This window comes from Panthera leo, chromosome A2 (assembly GCF_018350215.1).
Source record: "Panthera leo isolate Ple1 chromosome A2, P.leo_Ple1_pat1.1, whole genome shotgun sequence".
Lineage (NCBI taxonomy): Eukaryota > Metazoa > Chordata > Mammalia > Carnivora > Felidae > Panthera > Panthera leo.
The window spans coordinates 134,107,268-134,131,167 of NC_056680.1; the positions used below are offsets into that span (position 1 = coordinate 134,107,268).

The window sequence follows — 23,900 nt, forward strand, 5'->3', positions numbered from 1 at the left end:
TGACAGCCGAATTTCATTCCTGCCGAGATTAGACGCAAGCACGCTTTCTGCTTCTGCTGGGGTTTTTGTTGGCCTCGGTCTGAGGGGTCACTCAGAGGTTCCATATAGTGGAGGTTTGGAGAGCTCATGCCATTGGCTCGCTGTGGTTTTATGGGCCCTTGACGCGTAGATGCCTTTCCGGGTTGATGCCCAAGCAGTGGTCCCAACTGGATGGTGTTTGTCTTCCTGCTTTTCAGATTCTCTCCCGAGGCTGCATCTCGGCGGGGGCTGAGCACAGCAGAGATGAACGCAGTAGAGGCCATTCATAGAGCTGTGGAATTCAACCCTCACGTGCCAAAAGTGAGTCTGTGGAATCCCCACAGGAACTCGTTATGATAGCAGAGAAAGCATTCAGTGACCACAATGTCATGTCTCGAATACACCCAGTGTAAAAAAATGAATTGCAGCCAATGAATGCTGAGGCCCTATATAGTCTATGGTTATCAGCTTCATTTTTAAGCAAAAGCTACATTCAGGAGGCTTTGGGCCGATTTTTGGATTTCATATAATTAGGGTAAATTGATAGACTTAGCTTAGGCGGGTCAGGCCAGGAAGTCTGAAATTGGCAAAATATGGAGATCCCAAGAGTGTTGATGCATTTGATAGGAATTTCACACCAGTTATAGTCTTAACTTAGACCCAACTTGGGAAATGAACCTTGTTGTGAATATAAGTGGTGGAAAAAAAATACTGATAAATGTGATGTTCTAGGTCTCTACAAATAAATGATACTTAATCAGTAATGGCAAGAAGATAATAGGGAGAACCTCAAAGTATGAAAAAGTGTTTTTCTTTTGACTTGTGAATGCCATTTTAGTATGTATAAGTAGTAGGAGAGGTTTGTCTTAATTGTTAACCACATGATTGACCAATTTATAAATACCCAATATTTCCCATATATTTTTTTTCCTGAATTTGGTTTTAAGGGAGTCAGATCATGGTAGAAGATATTTCTATAATCTTTTGTTTGGGAGATGGGTGTGTATTTATTATTTACCTATATTTGAGTACCTGCTATGTGATAGGCACATTGCTGAGGGCTATTTTCAGTTTCTCGATATTATAAAGTGCATTTTGACCTCTGGGAAACTTCATACAATTTACCTCAGGTACTACAAGGCATACTTTTCTTGGCAAAATGTCTAATGAAGGCTTTCACTGGTGAAAAATGACAAAAGAAGGCTATTTTGTTTTCTTGAAGTACTGTGCAAAAGGTGGTACGTATGTCCGTGTATGTGTGTATGTGATGATTTATGGAGTTACCTACTTTAATCTATTTTGTTCAGAGTGACAGTGATAAGGGACCTAACATCTTTTCTGAGCTTTTATTCAGGTCATGCTCATTTTCTCACAAAACAGGAAACTGAAGAATGGTGCACAGTACCACAGTCAGTGAAGGATATATTTATCTACTCTAGTTCCAGTGGATAATGACCATCATAATATTTGTAGACTTAGGCACTGTATATAGAGTGGCATAAAATATCTCTCTTTATTTGGTATCTTTTCAGCTATGTTAAAAGTGTTCACTCAAATTTGATTAAAAGTTAAAGCTAATCATGAAAATACTGTCCTGAACTACAGTCAACTTAGGTCATCAATTAATATTTATTGAATGCTGTTCTCTAACTACAGAGTTGTTCTGTGAGCATGTATAGGCCCTTTTAGAAGTAGTATTGAGCAATAGAGTCCTAGTTTCTGAGACTAAAACTTGGGTTTAGTTCTGGCTCTGTCATTTATGAGCCTTGGGGGGAGCTTGGGGCTTAGCATCTCTGAACTCAATGTTTTCCCTCATTTTTCAAATGAAGATAAAAGTATAAGCCTTACCTGTCTTTTGTGACAAAGACCAAGTGGGATAATATATTCAGAGTTCTTTGAAAATACTTGAACACTGTATTTTCAAAAAGTCTTAAAATTATTGACATTTGACTTGTTGGAGACCCCTGAAATCTGGGAACTGGGTCTTTTTTTTATAATATGAAATTTATTGTCAAATTGGTTTCCATACAACACCCAGTGCTCATCCCAAAAGGTGCCCTCCTCAATACCCATCACCCACCCTCCCCTCCCTCCCACCCCCCATCAACCCTCAGTTTGTTCTCAGTTTTTAAGAGTCTCTTATGGTTTGCCTGCCTCCCTCTTTAACTTTTTCTTTTCCCCCTTCCCCTCCCCCATGTCTTCTGTCAAGTTTCTCAGGATCCACGTAAGAGTGAAAACATACGGTATCTGTCTTTCTCTGTAGGACTTATTTCACTTAGCATAACACTCTCCAGTTCCATCCACGTTGCTACAAAGGGCCATATTTCATTCTTTCTCATTGCCACGTAGTATTCCATTGTGTATATAAACCACAATTTCTTTATCTATTCATCAGTGGATGGACATTTAGGCTCTTTCCATAATTTGGCTATTGTTGAAAGGGCTGCTATAAACATTGGGGTACAAGTGCCCCTATGCATCAGCACTCCATTTATCCCTTGGGTAAATTCCTAGCAGTGCTCTTGCGGGGTCATAGGGTAGATCTATTTTTAATTTTTTGAGGAACCTCCACACTGTTTTCCAGAGCAGCTGCACCAGTTTGCATTCCCACCAACAGTGCAAGAGGGTTCCCGTTTCTCCACATCCTCGCCAGCATCTATAGTCTCCTGATTTGTTCATTTTAGCCACTCTGACCTGCGTGAGGTGATGTCTCAGTGTGGTTTTGATTTGTATTTCCCTGATGAGGAGCGACGTTGAGCATCTTTTCATGTGCCTATTGGCCATCCGGATGGCTTCTTTACAGAAGTGTCTATTCATGTCTTCTGCCCATTTCTTCACTGGATTATTTGTTTTTTGGGTGTGGAGTTTGGTGAGTTCTTTATAGATTTTGGATACTAGCCCTTTATCTGATATGTCATTTGCAAATATCTTTTCCCATTCCGTTGGTTGCCTTTTGGTTTTGTTGATTGTTTCCTTTGCAGTACAGAAGCTTTTTATCTTCATGAGGTCCCAATAGTTCACTTTTGCTTTTAATTCCCTTGCCTTTGGGGATGTGTCAAGTAAGAACTTGCTGCGGCTGAGGTCTGAGAGGTGTTTTCCTGCTTTCTCCTCTAGGGTTTTGATGGTTTCCTGTCTCACATTCAGGTCCTTTATCCATTTTGAGTTTATTTTTGTGAATGGTGTAAGAAAGTGGTCTAGTTTCAACCTTCTGCATGTTGCTGTCCAGTTCTCCCAGCACCATTTGTTAAAGAGACTGTCTTTTTTCCATTGGATATTCTTTCCTGCTTTGTCAAAGATTAGTTGGCCATACTTTTGTGGGTCCAATTCTGGAGTCTCTGTTCTCTTCCATTGGTCTATGTGTCTGTTTTTGTGCCAATACCATACTGTCTTGATGGTTACAGCTTTGTAGTGGAGGCTGAAGTCTGGGATTGTGATGCCTCCCACTTTGGTCTTCTTCAGTATTACTTTGGCTATTTGGGGTCTTTTGTGGTCCATACAAATTTTAGGATTGCTTTGGGAACTGGGTCTTACCGCTTCCGGCTGTACCAGCCAGACCTTTGTGATCCTAGCACACGAGATAGAAAACTGGTACAATACTTGTTGGTTAGATATTTTAGTTGAAGCCGTAGTGTAATTCTGTGATGGTCTGAAATGGTTGATTGCACCTCTAGAAGAGTATTAAAAGCCCTAAGAAATAGTTTAAGTCTACCTTGGAAAAATTTAACTTAGTCAGCTAGCACTGTACCTGCAAAACAGAATTGTTTTAAGTGGGAACATTTGAAATATTTGAATTCACTTTACTTTTTAATTATTAACTGGAGAAAAGATAGGGTACGTAGGTAAACTGATTCTCTACCACTTTGCTTTGTTGGTGATTGTGCCAAGGGGAAACTTGTTTCCAGAGCCTCTTTGTCTGTTGACATTTTCATGAGGAAAAGGACCTGTGAGTCAATGTTCAGAATTAGTTCAGAATTAACCACAAACCTTTGATGCGTGTGTACTATATACAGGCTGTTACAGACATCTTTTATTACGTGATACATTGTTTACTGGACTGTTTGCTAATACTTCAGGTAAACACACACACGCACACGCACACACATACACACGTCGATGACTTTTCAGGCAGAAAATAGCCTTAATTCTAATGAGACATCAATGAATGATATAAACTGTTAAAACTCTTAGACTCCTGGTATAAGAAGCGGCCTTAGAGATCATCTAGGACACCTTCCCATCCTCAGTTTGAATGTCTCCTCATAATGATATTATGATGATTGTTTTTAATACTGCTTTGTATTGAATGTTTACTGTGTGCCAAACACAGTACTAAGTGAACATCTTATTTATTTTTCATAACAACACCGTGAGGTGCATCATGTTATTATCCCTGCTATTCAGATGAGGGTGCTGCAGGTTTGGAGAGGTTAGGTTGCCTGCTCAGTCACATAGCTAGTAAATGACAGAGCCTGGACTGATTCTGGGTTCTCTAACCCTCACACATCACCCTCCACTGCCCCCCCACCATCCTACCAAGTTGCAGACTAGCCTAGACTTGAAGCCTTCAAATGATGGCAGGCATATCACTTCCCAAGGTACTTGTGGACAATTCATATTTCGTGAAGATATTATTATATCTTAAATACTTCCATGGTTTCATTTGCTCTATGACAGGAAGTCTTCAGTGGCCTACCACAGAAATTTTCAGCAACTGCATGCTGTTTTATTCAATTATAGTCTGTTGGAAGGAGAAAAAATACTAGATGTAATAGCTGAGAACTGCTTCCCATGAATGTCCAATTTAGGTCTATCTGGTATTCTAATAAGCAGAGGCGCATACTTGATATTTCAGTATCCAATGAAAAATGTCGGTTATTTACTTCAGGAGGGTTACTCTTCAGAACAGTCTTCACCTGAAAACATGCAGAGTAGGGAGGGTATCTCCTAAACACACCCCAGGACCAGGAAGTAAATAAAAACAGTAAAAAGCTATGTCTCTATTTTAAAGGGGGGCCTCTTAAGTGGTCAAGTATTTCTGAAGCTTTGGATTGCAGCAAAGTATAAGGAGGAAGCAGCCCATCCAAACTAAATTGTGTTACTCCCCTTCCTAGGAATTGCAGCTGTGTCCCCAGCCCTACAGAGGAAGATAGAAACTCCTTGAATGGTTCTTCAGGACCCTTCATAATCTGACCCTGCTTGTTTTTCATTTCTTCCAGCTCCTTCTAACAGTCTGTTCATTGTTCCAGAAACATTCTCTTCTCCTTCCCCCTTTGCTTCCTCTGAGGAAATCCTACTCATCCTTCACCCCCACCATTAAAAGTCACCACCAGGAAGCCTGTACCTCCCTCATGCCAGAATCAGTCTCTCCCCTCTGTGGTCTCTCACGACAGTGCATTGACTATGAAATTAATGTTTACCCCCTTTTGAGGATGACCAGTGGTATTAGGATCTTAATGATGCTGCTCATTTTTTAAGAACTGGGTACACAGTTCAAAAAGATGAAGAAATCCCTACACCATTAGAGGGTGTTTCCCATTTAATGGGAATTATTTAATTAAATTTACTTAATTTAATTCAAAATAAGAGCTTTGAATTGACAGGGAATATTCTTCATTTTTTAAAGAAAATTTCACTCATGATGCTGGACAAATGAGAGGCCATGCACATCTTGCTTCTGTACCTTCATCTATATATTGTTATAGTTTATTGGATTTTTAGTTTTAGCTTTTTCTTCCGCTTTCCCTGCAGATATGTTTCCCCACCCACCCTGCTCTATTTTGTTTCCTTTACTGCACAGAAGCTTTTTATTTTGATGTAGTCCCACTTGTTTATTTTGACTTTGTTGCCTATGCTTTTGGTGTCATATCCAAGGAATCATTAACCATGTCAAGATTTACCCAGGAGGGTGATGCTTTTCTGCCAGTGATTCATCACTCTACACAAACCTGCGTTTTTACTAATGCTACGTACCCTTAATATGCTGCAACCACATTGCAAGTATTTCCCTGCAAAGAGACACCTTTTTGGTTTAGAGAATATTTTGTTAACTCCAGGGTGCTAAAGATAAATTTTCATTTTCTGGCAACTTTCCAAAACAAGAGTAACGTACTGGTTTGTTACAAGCAGTGTTAGATTTTTTTTCACCTCTGTAGTGGTGTTATAAAAATAAATTTCTTATTACTTTAGAAAAAAAATATAAGGAAGTTATTCATAGTGCTATCATCTTGTCATATCTAAGACTATTTCCTTCTAGCTTTATTTCCCCGTGCATTTTTAATACTTAGGAATCATAATCACATAGCATATACATATTTAAAAACATTAACATGGGGCTCTAAACTTGTACTTTATGGTTGGGAATTGTGGGTTATATTTATTCTTTTTGGAGGAGGAGCATAGATTTTCATAGTTCTTTGACCTTAAAAAGGCTATCTTCTAACTTACCATTAACGTCCAAATCTGTTAGCCATGTGCCATCAAACACTTTAAAATTTTCTTAGTAACTGTTTTCTGAATGATTTACTTCCTTACTTTTTGTCAAAAAACACATATCATGAAATCTACCTTCTTAACAAATGTTTAAGTGTACAGTGTAGTATTGTTAACTGCATGCACATTGTTGTAACACGGATCTTTAGGACGACTAAAACCCCATGCCCACTGGACCAGCACCTCTCCATTCCTCCCTCCTCCCAGCCCCGGGTAACCACCATTGTATTTTCTGCTTCTGAGTTTGACTACTTTAGATACCTCATCCAAGTGGAATCATGCAGTGTTTGTCCCGTGACTTGTCTCACCTAGCATAATGTCCTCTAGGCTCTTCTATGTCCCAGCACAGGACAGGATTCCCATCTTCTTTAAGGCTGAATAGTATTACATTGTGTGTGTGTATTACATTTTCTTTATCCATCCATCTGTTGATGGAAATTTAGGTTGCTTCTACTTTTTTGCTATTGCGAATAATGATGCAATGAACACCGGAGTGCAAATATCTCTTCAAGACCCTGTTTTCAGTTCTTTTAGATGAATACCCAGAGTAGGATCACTGGATCATATGGTAGTTCTATTTTTAATCTTTTGAGGAAGCTCCACACTGTTTTCCATAGTGGCTGTACCATTTTGCATTCCTACTAACAGTGCACAAGGGTTCTAATTTCTTCCCTTTCTCACTAACACTTGTTACAGTCTTTTTTTTTTTTTTTTTTTGACAATGGCCTCATACATCCTAACTTGTATGAGGTGATAGCTCATTGTGGTTTTGATTTATACTTCCCTGATAATTTGTGATTTTGAGCATCTTTTTGTGTACCTGTTGGCCATCTGTATGTCTTCTTTGGAGAAATGGCTATTTAAGTCTCTTACCCATTTTTTTAATCAAGTTATTTTGTTTGGTTTGGTTTTTTGCTATCCAATTGTAGGAGTTTCCTGTGTATTGGGGATATTAACCCCTTATCAGATGTACAGTTGCAAATATTTGCTTCCGTTTCATATGTTGCTTTTTCACTCTGTTGATTGTTTCCTTTGCTGCACAAAGGCTCTTTACTTTGATATAGTCCCACTTGTCTATTTTTACTTATGTCGCCTGTGCTTTTGGTGTCATATCCAAAAAATCATTGCCAAGACCAATGTTATGAAGTTTCTCCCTATGTTTATCACTAGGGGTTTTATAGTTTCAGGTCTTACATTTAAATCTTAAATGTATTTCAAGTTGATTTTTGTGTATGGTATAAGATAAAGGTCCAATTTCATTCTCATGCATGTGGAATCCAGTTTTCCCAGCATTATTTGTTGAAGAGAATGATTTAATTCTTGTGTTCTCTATTACAGACATCAGGTGGTCAAGTCCAATAGCAAATCTTTTGGGCATAAAAATATTTGGGTCTTTATGTTATTTCCTTAGGATAGATATGCAAAATGAGAAATACTACATAACTTATTGAAACACATCAGGGCTCTTAATATTTATTGCCAAATTGCTTACCTAAAAAGATTGTGGTAGTTTACAGCCCCCGTCCCCAATCAGCAGGTAACCCCTTCTTTACCATTTTGTCACACCCTTACCAGCAGTGAGCAGTTTGCTTAAGACAGAGAAAACAAAGAAAACAAACATTTATGATTTTATTAGGTACAAATAGAGTTCTGTACTTTTAATTTGCATTTCTTTGCCACTACTAGTAAGATGGAACATTGTTAGCCATCTACTTTTATTCTTTTCTGAATTGTCAGGCCCATTATGCAGACTTCCTGTTGTTACCAAGAGAACATATTAGTATAATGATAGAGCGAAGAGTAGCAACATAAAGGTAGGCAGACCTATGAAGTGTCATTGAAAGGGTCCAAAAGTATTTGAAACAAGGACTCTCACTACTTCCTGTCCATGGTCCGAAGGGAACCGTGGGAAGAGGGAGTTGATTAGCTCCCTGCCTGTTTCCTTTTTGATAAAATGGGGATAAAAATAAAGGCTTCATAGGTCTGATGAAAAGTAAATGGAATTACATTGTGTAACCCATCCAGTACATGTGTTGGGCTTTCATCACCTTTTCCCTGGTACTTTTTAGCTCTATTTCTGCATTGGCTGGCTGGGCTACCATAGATGCTGCCTAGAAAAATGCAGTAACAAGTACTTCTTGAAACATCTAGTGTGAAGGACAACTAGAGAGTGTAACAGTGGCATTGCAATGCCCCTGACCTTGAGTACCCACGAGGTCCCTTTAGGCCTAGAGATTTGAGAGGAGGCTCTAGCATGTTCTGGCTACAGCTAATGCCTTCTGGAATTCCCTGTTTGCAACCATTGGTAAGTCCTTTGCTTGTGGCTGATTAAGAGTTGCCCATTTCCAACCTCTGTCTCCTTTTTTTCTGGAATAGCCATCCCTGCTCTTTGCCACCAAAGCAACAATGACACATAACTAATAATGATTTTTTAAAGCAATAAACTTTTCCTCCTAATACAATCTTACATGAAGCCTTAATGAACAAAGCAAGTAAAAGTAGAACTGTTGTGATTGAAACTGGGATGAGAAAACAGGTAGCCCAGCAACCCCAAGGCACCTTTGCATATACAGTTTAGAAAATAACAGAAGCCCGTGGCCGATCACTACCACCACAGGAAAACCCCAAGCTTGTGAGGTCTCACACCTAGAACTGGAGGCTCCACACGCATTCAGAGGAGCAGCGGGGGGCTGAGGAAGTCCCAGCTGCTTGAGATGCCTGGGTGCTATGCGTGGAGCTGTTGAGGGAGAGAAATGCAGAAAAATCACCAGCACCAATGAAGGGAAAGCTTTTATCTTCATCTTGCCTAAAGTATGCTATGGGCTCTTCCTACTGGTCCCACCCTGGGGGCAGCTGGGTGTGCAAGGGGGCAGTCCCTGAGCGTGCTGGGTGAAGAGGGCTTGTCATGCTCCTGAAGCTCATTTTACTAGCAGGACAGCCCCGGCTTGACAAAATATTGATGTGAGGGTCCAGCCTACTAGGTATGTAGTTTTTAAATTATAAGTCTCAGAGTGTGGGAAGTCATGAAAAAGCAGAGAGGAAAGAATGAAAATGTTATGACAGAAATGCATTCCTGGTAAAAATTTACATTAAAAAAAACCTCATCTAATGTTAATCTAGAAATTCTTATTTCATGGGGATTTTAAGAGGCTTGTGGGGAAAACATCCTGGTAATTGTATATGCTAATGGAGTATCCACAGGACCTTGTTAGAGTGATGGAAATTCTATTTCATGCAAACACTAATGCAGTCCTCCCTTCATGTCTTGGTAAAGCTGATTGACAGAGTATAAAATTGCTTTTTAATCCAATTTAGGAAACAAAACGTGTAGTGGGTTTTAACATTTAAAAATGCTTGAAGCGTGGAAGCAGAAACTCAAAATACTCTGGCAGATTGTCTGTGATATTGTATATCAATGGTACATTTCAGAAATATTATTTCAATATAAGTTTCTTTGAATTGAGTCATATTTTGTTCCAAAGCTTTTTTGGATTAGAGAAAGGAGAATGTATTGTGGAAATATGACCTAGAGGAAAGTGAGCAGAAACCAGTTTTTAGCTACGTTTCTCAGGAATAGACAGTTTTTAAAAGGTCTCTTTCTCTAACAAAAAGCACTGTTGCTGCTCCCACCAAGGCCACTGCCATCAAGGTTACCTCTTCCTTGGTCACCAGATCCTTTGGTCTCTTGTCAAACCTTATCCTACATCATGTCTCCTCAGCGTTCTGCCCCACTGACCACTTTTTCTACCACAAGCTGTATTGGTTAGCTCCATACTGCCTTCTCTCTGGCTTTCTCTGCATTTCTGGGCCCTCTCCTCCTACATCACTTCCTCCCCTGCCCGTCCCTCAGGTTGGTTCTCTGGGAGCATCATTCACTACCCATCCTTTTCTTTCTTGAAGCTCTCCTGGGAGATTTAGGCGCTCCTGCTGCTCCATCACCCGCCTCTCCCTGCACACCCAAATCCCTGTCTCCAGCTTCTCTTCCAGGCTCGAGACCTGCACACCCCCACTGCCTTTAGGCTGTCACTCCAGGAACTCCAACTGTCCTTTTGTGTCTTTATCTCAGCTAACTATCTCACATTATTCTGGTATCCTAAACTAGAAATTTCACAGTCACCCTGAATGCCTTTTCTTGCCTTCAGATTCAGCCTGGCACCAAGTCCTGGGGAAGTCTGCCTCAGTTTTGTCACCCCCTCACCCAAACCATGACAGAAGCTTTCAAGACTTTGCTAATTTCAATCTCATTCCTGTCCAGTGGTTCTACACGTGACTTGCCCATTTCTTTCAAAGCCACAAACTGTACCAACTCATTTCTCAATTGCCCACTGCAGCAGTTTTCAAACTGTCTTCCTAGGAGCCATAAGAATCCCTCGGACCTCCCTTGGGTCCTTCCCCCAGGGCTCCCCACAGCTTTGTTTTACATCAGTTTCACATACTCTCTGTCATGTTTCTCTTTTTCTTTTGACCAAATTTTTTCTGTTTCTCAAAGTTTGAAAACCATGGAATAAACTCTGAGTGAAGGTCACACTCTGGAGCATATCATGGAAGACCTGTTTACAATCTACTTTTCCTGCTTCCCTTGGAGAGTAGCATAAAACCTGAGTTCCAGTGACCATTTGTGCAGCCCTGCTCGAGCTACTTAACTTCCCAGTGCCTTCATTTTCCCATGTATAAACCGGGAATCATATTATTTGCGTCGCAGAGCTTTTGTAAGGCGTACCTGAGGTAACACTTGATTCTTGTTAGTGCTTCGTCAGTGTCGGCAGTGACTGCCATGTCAGTACTTAAGGTCCTCATGATTACAAGCATATTATGCCCCTTCATGCTTTGGTGCCTCTGCCCAGCCTTGCAGGGACTTCTGCCCCCCTCCCCAACCCCCGCCGTTGTTGGAGGTAAACTAATTTGTTTAGTAAGACTGACTCATACTTTCCTTCTTCTGTGAAACCTTCTCAGACACAACGCCTCTCATTTGCTACCAGTACTAAGTCAAGTTGACCCTTAAACAAGGCAGGGGTGAAGGGTGACAACTCCCCATGCAGTTGAAAATCCACATATAACTTTTGACTCTCTAAAAACTTAACTACTAGGAACCTACTACTATTGACTAGAAGCCTTACCAATAACATATCTTGTATGTTGTATGTACTGTATACTATATTCTTAGAATAAACTAAGCTAGAGAAAAGAAAATCATAAGGAAAACATATTTACAGTACTATAATGCATTTATTGAAAAAAATCCACATGTAAGTTGACCCACACAGTTCATACCCATATTGTGCAAGTGTCAGCTGTACGTACCTCTTATTAAGGCGGTCATCGTGTTGAATTTTATTGTTTCTTTGTCTTTACACACACACAGACACACACACACTCCTACAAAGATTAGGGATCATCCATCTAGGGACCTGACCAATTCATGCCCATGCCCTTTAGGTGCCTTTGAGGTGTGCTGTAGGTGCTCCCATAGGTGTGTCATTAGAGTACCCTGTGGGAACTCCCATATCTTTCCTTGTGATGCGCTGTGGACATTCCTGTATCTTTTGAATGTAGCAGAGTAACTGATGAATAGGTAAGTGAGCCAGCAAGAAGCAGCTACCTTGTGAAGAGGGCCCCTGAGTGGTGATTTGGCAATTCAGCTTGGCATTGTGCTTGTTTCCAGATTGGTTAGTTAGGGACCCCAGTAACCAGTTCTTTTCAGCTGACCTGCCACTACTGTAAAATTGCTGAAGTATTTAACCTAAAAACAGACTCCGTAGTTTATGGGACACACACACACACACACACACAAAGAAACATAACTTACCTCCACAGTAATATGAACATTTCATTTTTTTTGTTGGCAAAAGTAGCTACTATTTAGTGAACGCTTAGGTGCCAGGTACTGTGTCAATACTTTACATATATTATCCTACATAATCTTCAAAAGTTAAAACTGGAAAGATGTGTATTTTCATTATTCTAACAGATGAGCAGGCTGAGGTTGAAAGAAATAAGGTAACTTGTCCACGGTCTCAGAATGGGACAATAGAGCCGGGATTCAAACGGTGGGTCAAAGTGTCAGCGGGCTGGGGGCATGGTGCTGTGCGTCTCATTCCCCATCACAGCATGACCCAAGAGAGCCATGGGTACTTGTGGTATTTTTGTCCTGTTCCAATGTGGGTCTTACTGAGTCCAGGGAGTAGGCAACATTGAAACTCAAAATATATAGCATGTCTTCCAAATAGCACTAGTTTTATTCTCTGAACTCTTTACTGGTATTTTTAAAGCATCTTTTCTGGGCTTTTAGCCTCTCTCAGGTTTAGTTGTACCAAAGCACTGTAATCATACAAAAATTACTGTCCCTGGTTATCTTTTTGTTTGTTTGTTTGTTTGTATGGCTTGTTTTTTATGTTTTCACTGCAAGTTTAGAAAAGAGGTTTGTATTACATATGTACATACACACATATGTACGTATATAGAGAGAGAGAAAGAGAGAAATAAAAATGACTTATTACAGAAAACTTAGAAAGCACCAAAAAAGCACAAAAAGAAATTAATCTCCCATAAAATCAAATATTTAACCACCATTAACATTCAATCTGTAACTTTCCAAAGTTTTAATACCCACATATACATTTTTAATTACCAAAATCATAATCTGTATGAAACACTTATTTTTTTTCATTTGGCAATATATCATGAACATTTTCTCATGCTAGTATTCTTCCACGAGCTGATTTTTGGGAGCAGCCTGGTAACCATCATCTAAATGTGCTAAAATTTACCTAAATGTATTGAATTTACCTAAGTTTAGCTAAATGTGCTAAAATTAATCTATACTTTCTCATTTTGTTTGTTTCCGTTTTTTTTCTAATGATTTTCATATGACTTCTGTTGTTGGTATTTAAAATCCAAAAAAACCCAAAAACAAAACAAAACGGGGTGGGGTATGAATTAATTCCTTGACATTAATATCTATGGTGAAGTGTAACCTTGGGATCATTTTCACTCAAATTGTTATAGAATTTTAGAACCTTAACACAAGAGAACTGAGCAGTCACCTGGGGTGGCCTCTGATGGGCCAGATCTCCTGACAGGTGAGCTGTCTCTGCTTACATCCCTCCATAAAAAGGCACTAATCAGCTCCTCTTTATATGTTCTGACTTTATATGTTCCTATGGACATAAGGAATCATACTCTGACAAATAGGTTTTGAAAGTTGCTTCCGAAAACTCTAGAAGCCTGAACTTCAAGATCAATGTGATTTGAGAATCTGGGAAGGAAGTTAGAGGCAGGGTGGTGGCAAGATAGCACGGAATGCTGGCTTAGCTAATAGGAGCCAAATAATTATTACAGACAGGCAGAGAGTGTTCTCTGATTTGCGAGCTACAGCTATTCTAATTGATTTCTGCATATTTGTGGATAGGGATCTGCCCTCTTCCATTTATTTTTCTCTTGACAAGTAAGATGTGAAATGTTGTTCCATGCCTTTCTAATTTAAACGTTGCACATGTTGAGAACCGATCTTGCCAGCCATTTTTAAGCCTGGCCAAAAACATAACACATTGTTGTTATTAGCCTTCATCATCTGGTTAGAGCCAACATTTTGTTTGGAACTATACTGGAGTATAAATCTCCTTTATAGGCATAACCTATTTCTGCCATAAAGTAGATTCGATGAGAAGATAACTAAGTGTCCTTGGTGAGTTGCTCTGGTTAGCCTCATGAGGCTGATTAGAGCAAGGATGCCCACTTTGAGAGACTCGTTAGGAAGTGAGATTCATGCTCTTGAGGATCTAATGATTCAGCTGAGGGGAAAGGCACATAGATAACGAATTTAAGGCAATGTGTGAAAAGTACACATACACAAAGATCAGATGCAGCTTAGAGGAAAAACAGAGCATTACCTCATGACCCGATTTTGGGCTATGGACAATGATGTCCTTGAAGCCATATGTACCACATTCAGCCTGCAAGCTGAGTAAACCATCTGTCTCACACACATGTGTACTATTTTCCAAGTATATTTAGATGCCCTGGTGGCCAGCAATGCTTTTAAATGAATTCTTGCTTTATTACATTTATTGTAGCTTTTTGCCATATTGTGTATTTTCAATCGATAGATACTCTACTTATAATTCCTATCATGGGTGTCTATAAAGTTTTTTATGTTAAAAGTTGTTTTAGTTACTTGAAGATTGGAAACTCTCATTGTCTACAACAGTGCTGTGCAGTAGAACCTTCTATGTTAATAGAAATGTCTCTGCATTGTCCAATATGGTAGTCTTTAACTATATGCTGCCCTTGAGAACTTGGAATATGGCTAGTGGGACTGAGGAAATGAATTTTTAATTTTATTTGATTTTAATCAATTTAAATTTAAATAGTCACATGTGGGAGATGCTACCATATTGGGTAATGCAGATCTATTATATCCTTTTATAGGTAACTTTCTACTCCTCTACACACACACAGGTTTTCTTTACCCCGCCCTGACCAAATGTTATGCCCAGAATTCATGATCTCCAAAGACCACCAGGGAGCTGAGTCCGATGCAAAAGCAAAGAGCCTGTATTCGAGCTAGCTCGAGCTCAATCCCCTACCTGCACCGACACAGCGGTGAGATACCTGACTTTGTTTCAATGTCTACCCACAAATGTGGGTGGCTACCAGGCCTACTTCTTCTCAGGGGCCCCTATTCCTGACAGTTCATTAGGTCAAGAGAAGAGTTCTCTTTTAGATGCTTAATGCAATCACTTTAAAAGGCTTTCCTAATCATAGACATAAAAAGAATGGTAGTTTACACTTTTCTTTCAGCCACCATCTGACTCTCAGAGACTTGAAGAAGTTTCTGTATAACTGGGCCACATGCACTAATGGTTTTCATATTTAGTTTGTTTCGGAGTTCATACAACATGTTCTTTCTTTAAAAATTGACTGGTAGGCAGCATGGCTATAATTAATTAAATAATTAAATAATAATTAATAATTAAATAATTATTAGAAACTCAGAAATAAAATCTTATCCTAGGGCTCATCTTAGGCAAGAAAATTTCCCTTTCCTTTGTTCTTTTTTTTTTTTAATGTTTATTTTTGAGAGAGAGAGAGAGAGAGCGAGCCAGCAGGGGAGGGGCAGATTGAGAGGAGACACAGAATCTGAAGCAGGCTCCAGGCTCAGAGCTGTCAGCACACAGCCCAATGCGGGTCTTGAACCCACAAACCGTGAGATCATGACCTGAGCTGAAGTCGGACGCTTAACCAACTGAGCCACCCAGGCGCCCCACCCTTTCCTTTGTTCCGATGATTATGAAGAGTAACCAAATGATTTTTCTTCTCTTACTCTGAAACAATTAATTAATACAATTAATTAATAGCACTTTACCCGTTCTATATCTTTCTCATGACTCATTGCCTTGGATTCTTTTAAGAACATGATGAGCAGTGACAACATACAGTGTAATAGCTTCGTTTGAGGTAACAAGATCATGAGAGGATAGCCAAGTATCTCTGAACATAAAATTCACCCTGATATTTATATTATGGTTGCTATTCATTATAAATGTAGTACTGGTTGGATTACTAGGTAACTCAAAATTGTAATTTTCCCCAAAGGACTTTTGTTCTGCACTGTTTGAAAACAAGATGGAGGAAGACAGTGACTTGTAGAATTTAAAAAGCCATATGACCAAAAAGTTCTTTTGGAACTCATACTTGAGAAGTTCCCATTAAAACAATAAACACCTTTCATGGACCAGTCTGGGAAGAGGTCTTCCTATGGGGGGTCTTTCTGTCGAAGGAGGGCCATTTATGCACGCCCAACCAAGTGAGATGGCTGCACCGCTCTTCTCTGCTACACTCTGGGCAGGCAGTCTCACTTTTTTGCCCTGCCTGATGTGAGGCCTGAGCTTAGACATCTCTTCACAGAACAGACCCAGAGTGAGGAAAGTTTCACTTGCTGAACCAGGAGGGCAGAAGTGTCCTCCTGGCTCCTGCCAGGCAGTGCATCCCAATACTGGGTGCACCAACAGGAGAGGAAGCTTAGAGGCAACTACACTCAGAGTGCCCAAAGCACATAGATCCCCAGTGAGATGATAACAGAGCACTGATAGGTGTATCATAACCTCCATCTTGTATACCGGGATTCTTCCATTCTTCACCCTCTGTCGTAAATTCCACTGACAGATAAATCCATAGGCAGTTGTTTCCGACATTAAAGTTGTTGAACATCTCTTCTCCTAGCACTTCCTTTTACTGTGTTTGTCCCATTTTCATTAAACACATCCCTCCATCATCTGCTGATGTCCATTCTGAAGGAGATGCATGGATTGTTGTGATGGTGGTGGTGTGTGTGTATGTGTGTGTGAGGAGTGAAGCCCAGGGAAGAGGCAGCCAGCAAAAAGAAGTTAACATTCGCAAGTATAAAACACCACCCTAAATTTGCTTCCCTTTCTATTCTGTTGTAAACACCAAAGAATTCATTCTGGCCCTGTGCTCCCATCTCCTTTGTGGAAGAGAGGAATGAGGAGGCATAAGCTGAGGGCCCTTCAGACTTTGGGAAAGATCTAAAAGAACAGTATAATTTGGGGTCTGTGCCGTTCCCCTCCCTGGGGTCTTCCTGGGCTCGGGCTGCCACACCTCCTCCCTCTGCATGTGAACAACGATGCGTGGCTCTTTTCACAGGACTAGGTCCTTCTCCTTGGTAAGTCTGTACAGAAAAGTTAATGGGCAGTGCTAGTCAGTCTCTCTAGTACAGTCAGTTCAGTCATATGACTTAACCTTCATGTGTCCATTTTACGTATTTTCATTCTGGTTACAAAATTATATCAACTTGTTGTGTCTTCTAAATTTTCCTTTTTGCCGTTTGAGTCTCCATATATTTCTTTGATTAGAGTATCTTACCCTCAAAGCCTCTGATCTTCACTGTAGGAAACTAGTACAAGGCTAACTATCTGTTAGCAAACTTTGGGTTGCTGGATGATTTCATAATTGCCTTCAAATGTACTAACAAGGATGCAGGTTTGATGAAATGCTTATGAGTGGTGGCTTTAGAGAAATCAACCTCTATTCTCAGTATTGAATTCCACGCTACTAATGTATTAATGCATCTGTCTCCTGCCTTTTTTATTTCAGTACCTACTAGAAATGAAAAGCTTAATTCTACCCCCAGAACATATCCTGAAGCGAGGGGACAGTGAAGCAATAGCATATGCGTTCTTTCATCTGGCGCACTGGAAGAGGGTGGAAGGGGCTTTGAATCTTTTGCATTGTACGTGGGAAGGCAGTAAGTAATTTTCTTTCTTTGAAACATTTTTTTAAGAGCATGAAAAGATGCCAAACTGTTTTTACCCTGAATGTTCGTGATGAATAATGACGATTTGCATATCTATAGCTCTTCTTCTCTGCAATGTTCTATCACTGAGAGAGGATGGTTAATGAGGCTCTTCAGTTCCCCAGCAGTGGTAGGTGTTACTGAGGCGATGCCATCCTTAAACCTTAAAAAAGCAAGTTTTACAATAGATGGGATGAATCTGGACTGTTGTGGCAGAGGAGCATTCTATAACTGGAAAACCCTCTTTGGAGACCCGGACACCCCCTCAGCTTCAGGGGAATCTTTGGCTTGGGGTTAGGCCTCGGGCTGGGCTCTGACTACCACTTCTGGATGGCTTTTCTAGAAGGATTGACTAAAGAGCCACAGTTATCCTCCAGTGGAGCTGGGTCTGCAGTTATGCTTCAGAACAAGAGCAGTGGCCACAGGACCCTCGTGTTTGGTGGCACGTGGAGCATTGGTGTGTTAATGGATGATGCCTATCGGCTAGATGTAGGGATAAATCGGTCTGAGTATGTGGCAGGCATAACCGTTCTGTGAAGGAGAAGAGGCTTTCATTGTAGGTGAGACAACGCTCCCTGTCCTGGAGGAGCGTCTCATCTAGGTGGGAGGAGTAACCAGCAGACAGCAGCTGCCCAGTGATCTTTCCAGAAGGGAGAGGTCTGTGGGGTGGAGGAGTCACGGGTAACCTTATAGGTCATATGGAATTTGAACCAAGCCTTGAAGAACTAGGACAGTGTCATAAGCAAGGACACTGTGCTAAGTGGCAGGGCTGTTTGGAAGAATGCAAATTGAGAGGAAAGGCCCAAGACTACAGATTATTGGACGACATGTGCATTGACAGACTGTTATTAGTTTAAGCAAAACAAATGCAACATGTAGCATGGGGTGGTTTTTTTTTTTTTTTCCCCTCTCATAGGGAAACAAAACAAGTATTAATCTTTTGATAATTTTTTCTTAGTTCACTCCTACTCTGATCAGCCTCACAAAGGAATGTCTTTTTAATCCCTTTCACTCTGTTTATCTTTGCTGCTTCCATTTTTATTTTGATAATCTTCTGCTCTTCCCTTTTCCTGCCCCACCCGAATCCAACAGGAATCCAAATTGATGCAGGAAGGGGGCGGGGTTGGGGGGGTGGGCAGCCACAGGGAATGGGGTAAAAGTAAGTTGACAGAGATGGGACTCATGTTGACTGAAAGTTTTTTGCTTAGTTTTGAAAATACTTCTTTAGAGAATTGATAGTGAGTTTACTTAAATAATTTGCTATTTATAACTTGAGTGATGTTGACTTGGTTGATGCTTCCTCCCCCCCCCCCCCCCCCAAATAAGTATAATAACACACTTCAGGTGTCCCGGTCCTATGTTAAGACAGCTCACTCCACTGAGGGCATGTGTAGGCGTGTGTACAGTCCCCACTGGGTTTGGTTTATTACTGCATTTAAGGTGTTCTGCCCAAAAAGGACAAAAGGAATTTTTGTTTAAACACAAGAAAGAGAGAGAAAAAGCCTAGCAAGATTGAACATTAGAGGCCTCAACTAGGGTTAGCTGTGGAAAAATTAAGTGGATTGATTGGCTAACCAAATAAAGATATAGTCATAGATTAGCATTTGGGAAACATAGCAAAATTGATAAGAAAGTTACAGTTGTATCGAAAGGATCAAAACAGGGAGGCAAGAAATGATAGAGACATGGTGTTAGGAATGGCATAACCATAAAAAAAAATCCCCTCAGGAATAACTGGAAATTTTGTTTGGAAATGAGTTACCCATATAATCAGATAACAATGGGGAGATTCTCTGAATCAACTGGGAAGGACAATGAGATCTGAAGAAATATGCAGTAACCTGGTGAGCTCCAAAATCTAGCAGAGTGGGAATGTTAGGGGAATGTAATTACCTCAGATTTTATTGGAATGAAGAGAGGAGATGAGTATTTAGACATAAACCAGGATAGCAAGGCAGTCAGGGACCTCAAAGAAAGAGAAATTCTGCATTTGATCCTTACGGATAAATAGAAACCACTCCAAGGAAGTTACACTACTTACTATTAAGTTTTTGAAAAGAGAGTCCTACCATGCAGTTCTAGATGGGAACTGTGTGAGTGCTTCCTAGGCACAGGTGTCTTGGAGAATACCAGCCACCTTCAAGAGTGGGCGTACAGCTGGGTAATTTACCAAGAGTTTCATGTCCATCATTTCATGTACTCTTCCTGACAACGTTCTGAGTTAGACCGGAGAGAGAGAGAGGTGGCCACCTCAGTTGTGTAAGAGAGGACCACGGCCCCCGAGAGGAGTGGCTTATTGTAAGTCTCGCAGCCCCTGTTGGTGGAGCTAGGATGTAAACCCAGGTCCACTTTCTCTTCAGGCTTCTTTTCTATAATACCAGCTATGTAGCTTTTGCCTGAATAGATTAAGCATAAGAGGATCAGTTATCTCTGAGACATTTGCTTGGAAGCTTCAATTTACACCACAACTTATAGGCTCGGGAGTACTTACTCCTCTTCTAGTGTTTAGAAAGTTAATCATTCTAGATAAAATTGTATTTTTGTTGTGGAATGTTGACTTAAATATTTTAAATGTAGAACGAGCCCAATTTTATAAAAAATAAATTCTACATATAAACAAAGGAAAGAGACTGGAAATAAATGCATCTTTAAGTGGACTTTAAGGGATTTTTTCCTTCATATTTGTATTTTTCCAGTCTTCTCAACATGCATATGTATTTTTCTACAAGCACATATATGTATGTTTCACTGCAAAGTTCTAGGTTTTTTTTTTTTATGAACAAACCTCTAAATCTCTCATGGAATTTAGAAGAATTACCACTTTAACTTCAGACAGTCATGTGCAGTCTTTTGACAGTGCTTCCTGACCTGTGTCCATTCTGAGTTAAATTAAATGGAGGCATCAGAGTTTGGACTTTAAATCAGAGGACTTGAATTACAATTCCAACGTGGCTACCTGTAGTGGTATTTACTTAACACACCCAGTTTCTCAAAACTGTGAATCACAGATGATATCGATTGCCCTCTCCCCACCCCAGGGTGTTGGGCTTCAAGGCAGTTGCTCTGGGGCAACTACAGTAGGTGAACCGCTCCGTCTCCCTCAGAGGTCCCTCAGACCGCCTGTGCCCGAGTGCAGGAGGCTGCACTTCCTCCAGTGCACCACGTGGTGGCGCCTTTTGACATCACCAGCCTCCTAGTTTAGGTTTTGTCCTTTACATCTTTTCTAGTTCATTCTGAAATTTAAGGCCATTCCCCAACTCCCTTTCAACTTCCCCTTTCATTAGAAAGGGAATTCAGGGAGGAAGGTAACAGTACCTAATTTCACCAGTTCCCATGTTAAGAATGAGTATTCTTTTAGTCAGTTGATCTTTTGGAGATTAAAAAACATTCTTCTGTCAAAAGTGTTGGTTTAGGAGTAGGGATGGAGATTATATTTTGCTTTGCGCTTTAATGAGTTTATTATGAGCGTTAGTCATCTTGTGGAATTAAGTGAATTTCCCACCAATCAGGCTGAAATAACTCACATTTTTGATAAAACCCCAAAGTCCAGCTGATGCATGGCAGAGATTGTTTGGGTTTGAAACATATGGTGGTTAAAAAAAAACCTGAGTCCTCAACCACAAATACATCAGCATTTCAAAGGTTTCTAAAATGTTTGATTCATCACTATCCCAGCCCCTGAAATTGCACAATATGTTCCTCAAAGTCAAGATAATCAAGAAAGGGGAAAAGCTTTAATTTACAAGATTTAAAAATATGTTTCTTAGGTCATTACACAGCTGCCACCTTATCTGAATTACACTTATTTTAAACACTGTAGGTTCTGGTTATCCTCACACACAAACACACACACACATACACGCGCGCGCACACACACACACACACACACACACACACACATTTCTGCAAGTCTGAGTTGAATATACAAAACGTATATAAATGAGGGATCTCATTTGAACTGGGTCTTATTTACAACAGTATTGCGCCTTATGGGGCCCTATTTTAAATGGCACATCTATGTTTTACCTATATTAAATACTGATGTGGCCTTATCTCCTTCCTACCTCGATCTTTACAAGGCTCATTTTAGCTGTATTTATTTTACAAAGCAGGGTAGTCTGCTGACCGCAACTACGAACTTTAAGATTTAACTTTCTTAGTTCTATATATCAGAAGACAAGTATGCCATGGGGTAAATCACTTAGCCTTTCTTTGTTTCCGTTTTTTCCACTTGACCAAGTAAGACTCTTTATTTTCTTTTTGGAGATTTTTTTCTCCCCAAAGAATTCACTAAATAATGTATAAGATTTGAAGGTGGTGTTTTTGAGGGGGACTAAGGCAGAATATTTCCTTTGAGAGGAGAAAATGGCCCATTGTTGAAGCATAGGATGAAATTCTGATTCTAATTTATTCTCTTTGAACCTGATAGTAAATGCTGCTTGCTGTAAGATGTGGTCCTTGGGGCATTTCCTCTAACCAAACCTTTCCTCCAAAAGGCTGGCACCTTTTGGACTGCTAAAGAGAGATTTCCCCACCACTCAGCCCATAGAGCCAATGCTAAATTTTATAATTTGGGGAGAAAGTGATGGTCTGCTAAAGTTTCTGGTCGTAGTTAACTTACTCTCATAGCCAGTCTCCAGATGTCATGCAGTGCCTCGTCACCTACTGCCCAGTAAGACCAGCTTGTCCCTTTCATTTATTCTATCTTGGCGATGGGCCGTAATTTCAATCCGCCTGAGATTTTAAAAGGAAAACTGTGTCTCTTCCTGATTGTGCATTAGTTCACTTATTCCTTTATTCATTGAACATTTATTGAGCGCCTCCTTTGTGCCAGGCGTTGTGTTGGAGAGACCAGGATACATAAGACTCTTAAATGCTTTGAGAGAAACATTAATATGTGTGTGTGTGGATACACATATGCGTCTGCTCCTATATAGTCACATATACATCTAGAAACACACACACACACATATAACATACAGTGTGCACACAGGCAGTACTGTCATGGAAGTAGGAACAGAGTGTTCAGGTGTTGAGGGTCGCCAGCAAGTTAGTGAATCTCCTATAAAATTCCAGAATTTCTCTTCAGAATTGGACCGGTACATCATTTAATCAAGGGAGGGTGATTTTCCCAAGACCACATAACTAGTGAAAGAATGTGGATCAGAACCCAGGCTTTTTGACTTTAGAACTCTTTATTATTGTGCCCAAATGCCTCATAAAAGACAGCTAGCCTTTATAGCCAGTTACCTACTTTACATTCAAAGGTGACAATGTAAAATTTGTATTTTGATGATAGTTTTCTGCTCTGTCATTTGCACTTCTAGTTGTTTATAAACAAGCAGCATTTTTACTTATTAGCAAGAGTATGACCTGATAGAGAAAGTAGGAACTTTGGGTTTAGTAGAAAGAGAATGTGAAGAGAAACCTAACCTTTATTGGGCCATCGGACCCCATGTTGAGACACTTAGTTTCTTTTTTTTTTTTTTTAATTAATTTATTTATTTATTTTTGAGACAGAGAGAGACAGAGCATGAACAGGGGAGGGTCAGAGAGAGGGAGACACAGAATCTGAAACAGGCTCCAGGCTCTGAGCTGTCAGCACAGAGCCCGACGCGGGGCTTGAACTCACAGCCCTCACGGACTGCGAGATCATGACCTGAGCCGAAGTCGGCCACTCAACCGACTGAGCCACCCAGGTGCCCCGAGACACTTAGTTTCTTGAAGCCTCTCAGAGTCTGTAGTATTCTCATGTTTACAGACAGAGAGACTGGACACAGACTAATGACCCACCCAGTCTCATACAGTTGTTAGCTTGGTCAAGTTTAGCTCATCCTTACCTGTCACCTCCACGACTCCTTTATTAGATATGCACAGCATGGGGGCACCATCACAGGGAAACTTCCACGTTGATTTTCATGATTATTGGATCATCTGTTTCCCGCCGCAGGCAGTGAGCTCCATCAATGCAGGGACAGTGTGTGGCTCACCTTTCTATCCCTGGCGCATGAGGAAGCACTCACATTTTAATAGGGTGGAGCTAGGATTCAAACTCACTTCTCACTACTACAAGTAATCTGTC

At 40.3% G+C, this 23,900-nt stretch overlaps 1 protein-coding gene across 13 annotated transcripts in view; it reads left to right on the forward strand.

Moving 5' to 3' along the window:
- ST7 (suppression of tumorigenicity 7) overlaps positions 1 to 23,900 on the forward strand; it is a 248,100-nt gene that overhangs the window by 209,920 nt on the left and 14,280 nt on the right. For 9 of the 13 annotated variants that reach the window (XM_042922747.1, XM_042922776.1, XM_042922757.1 and 6 more), the window contains 2 exons: positions 237 to 339; positions 17,620 to 17,770. The exons of 1 other annotated variant lie outside the window; for it this stretch is intronic. In XM_042922747.1, coding sequence (XP_042778681.1) covers positions 237 to 339; positions 17,620 to 17,770 — 254 coding nt within the window. The remainder of the gene's footprint in view (positions 1 to 236; positions 340 to 17,619; positions 17,771 to 23,900) is intronic. 3 more of the 13 variants (XM_042922752.1, XM_042922767.1, XM_042922851.1) reach the window with 2 other exon arrangements.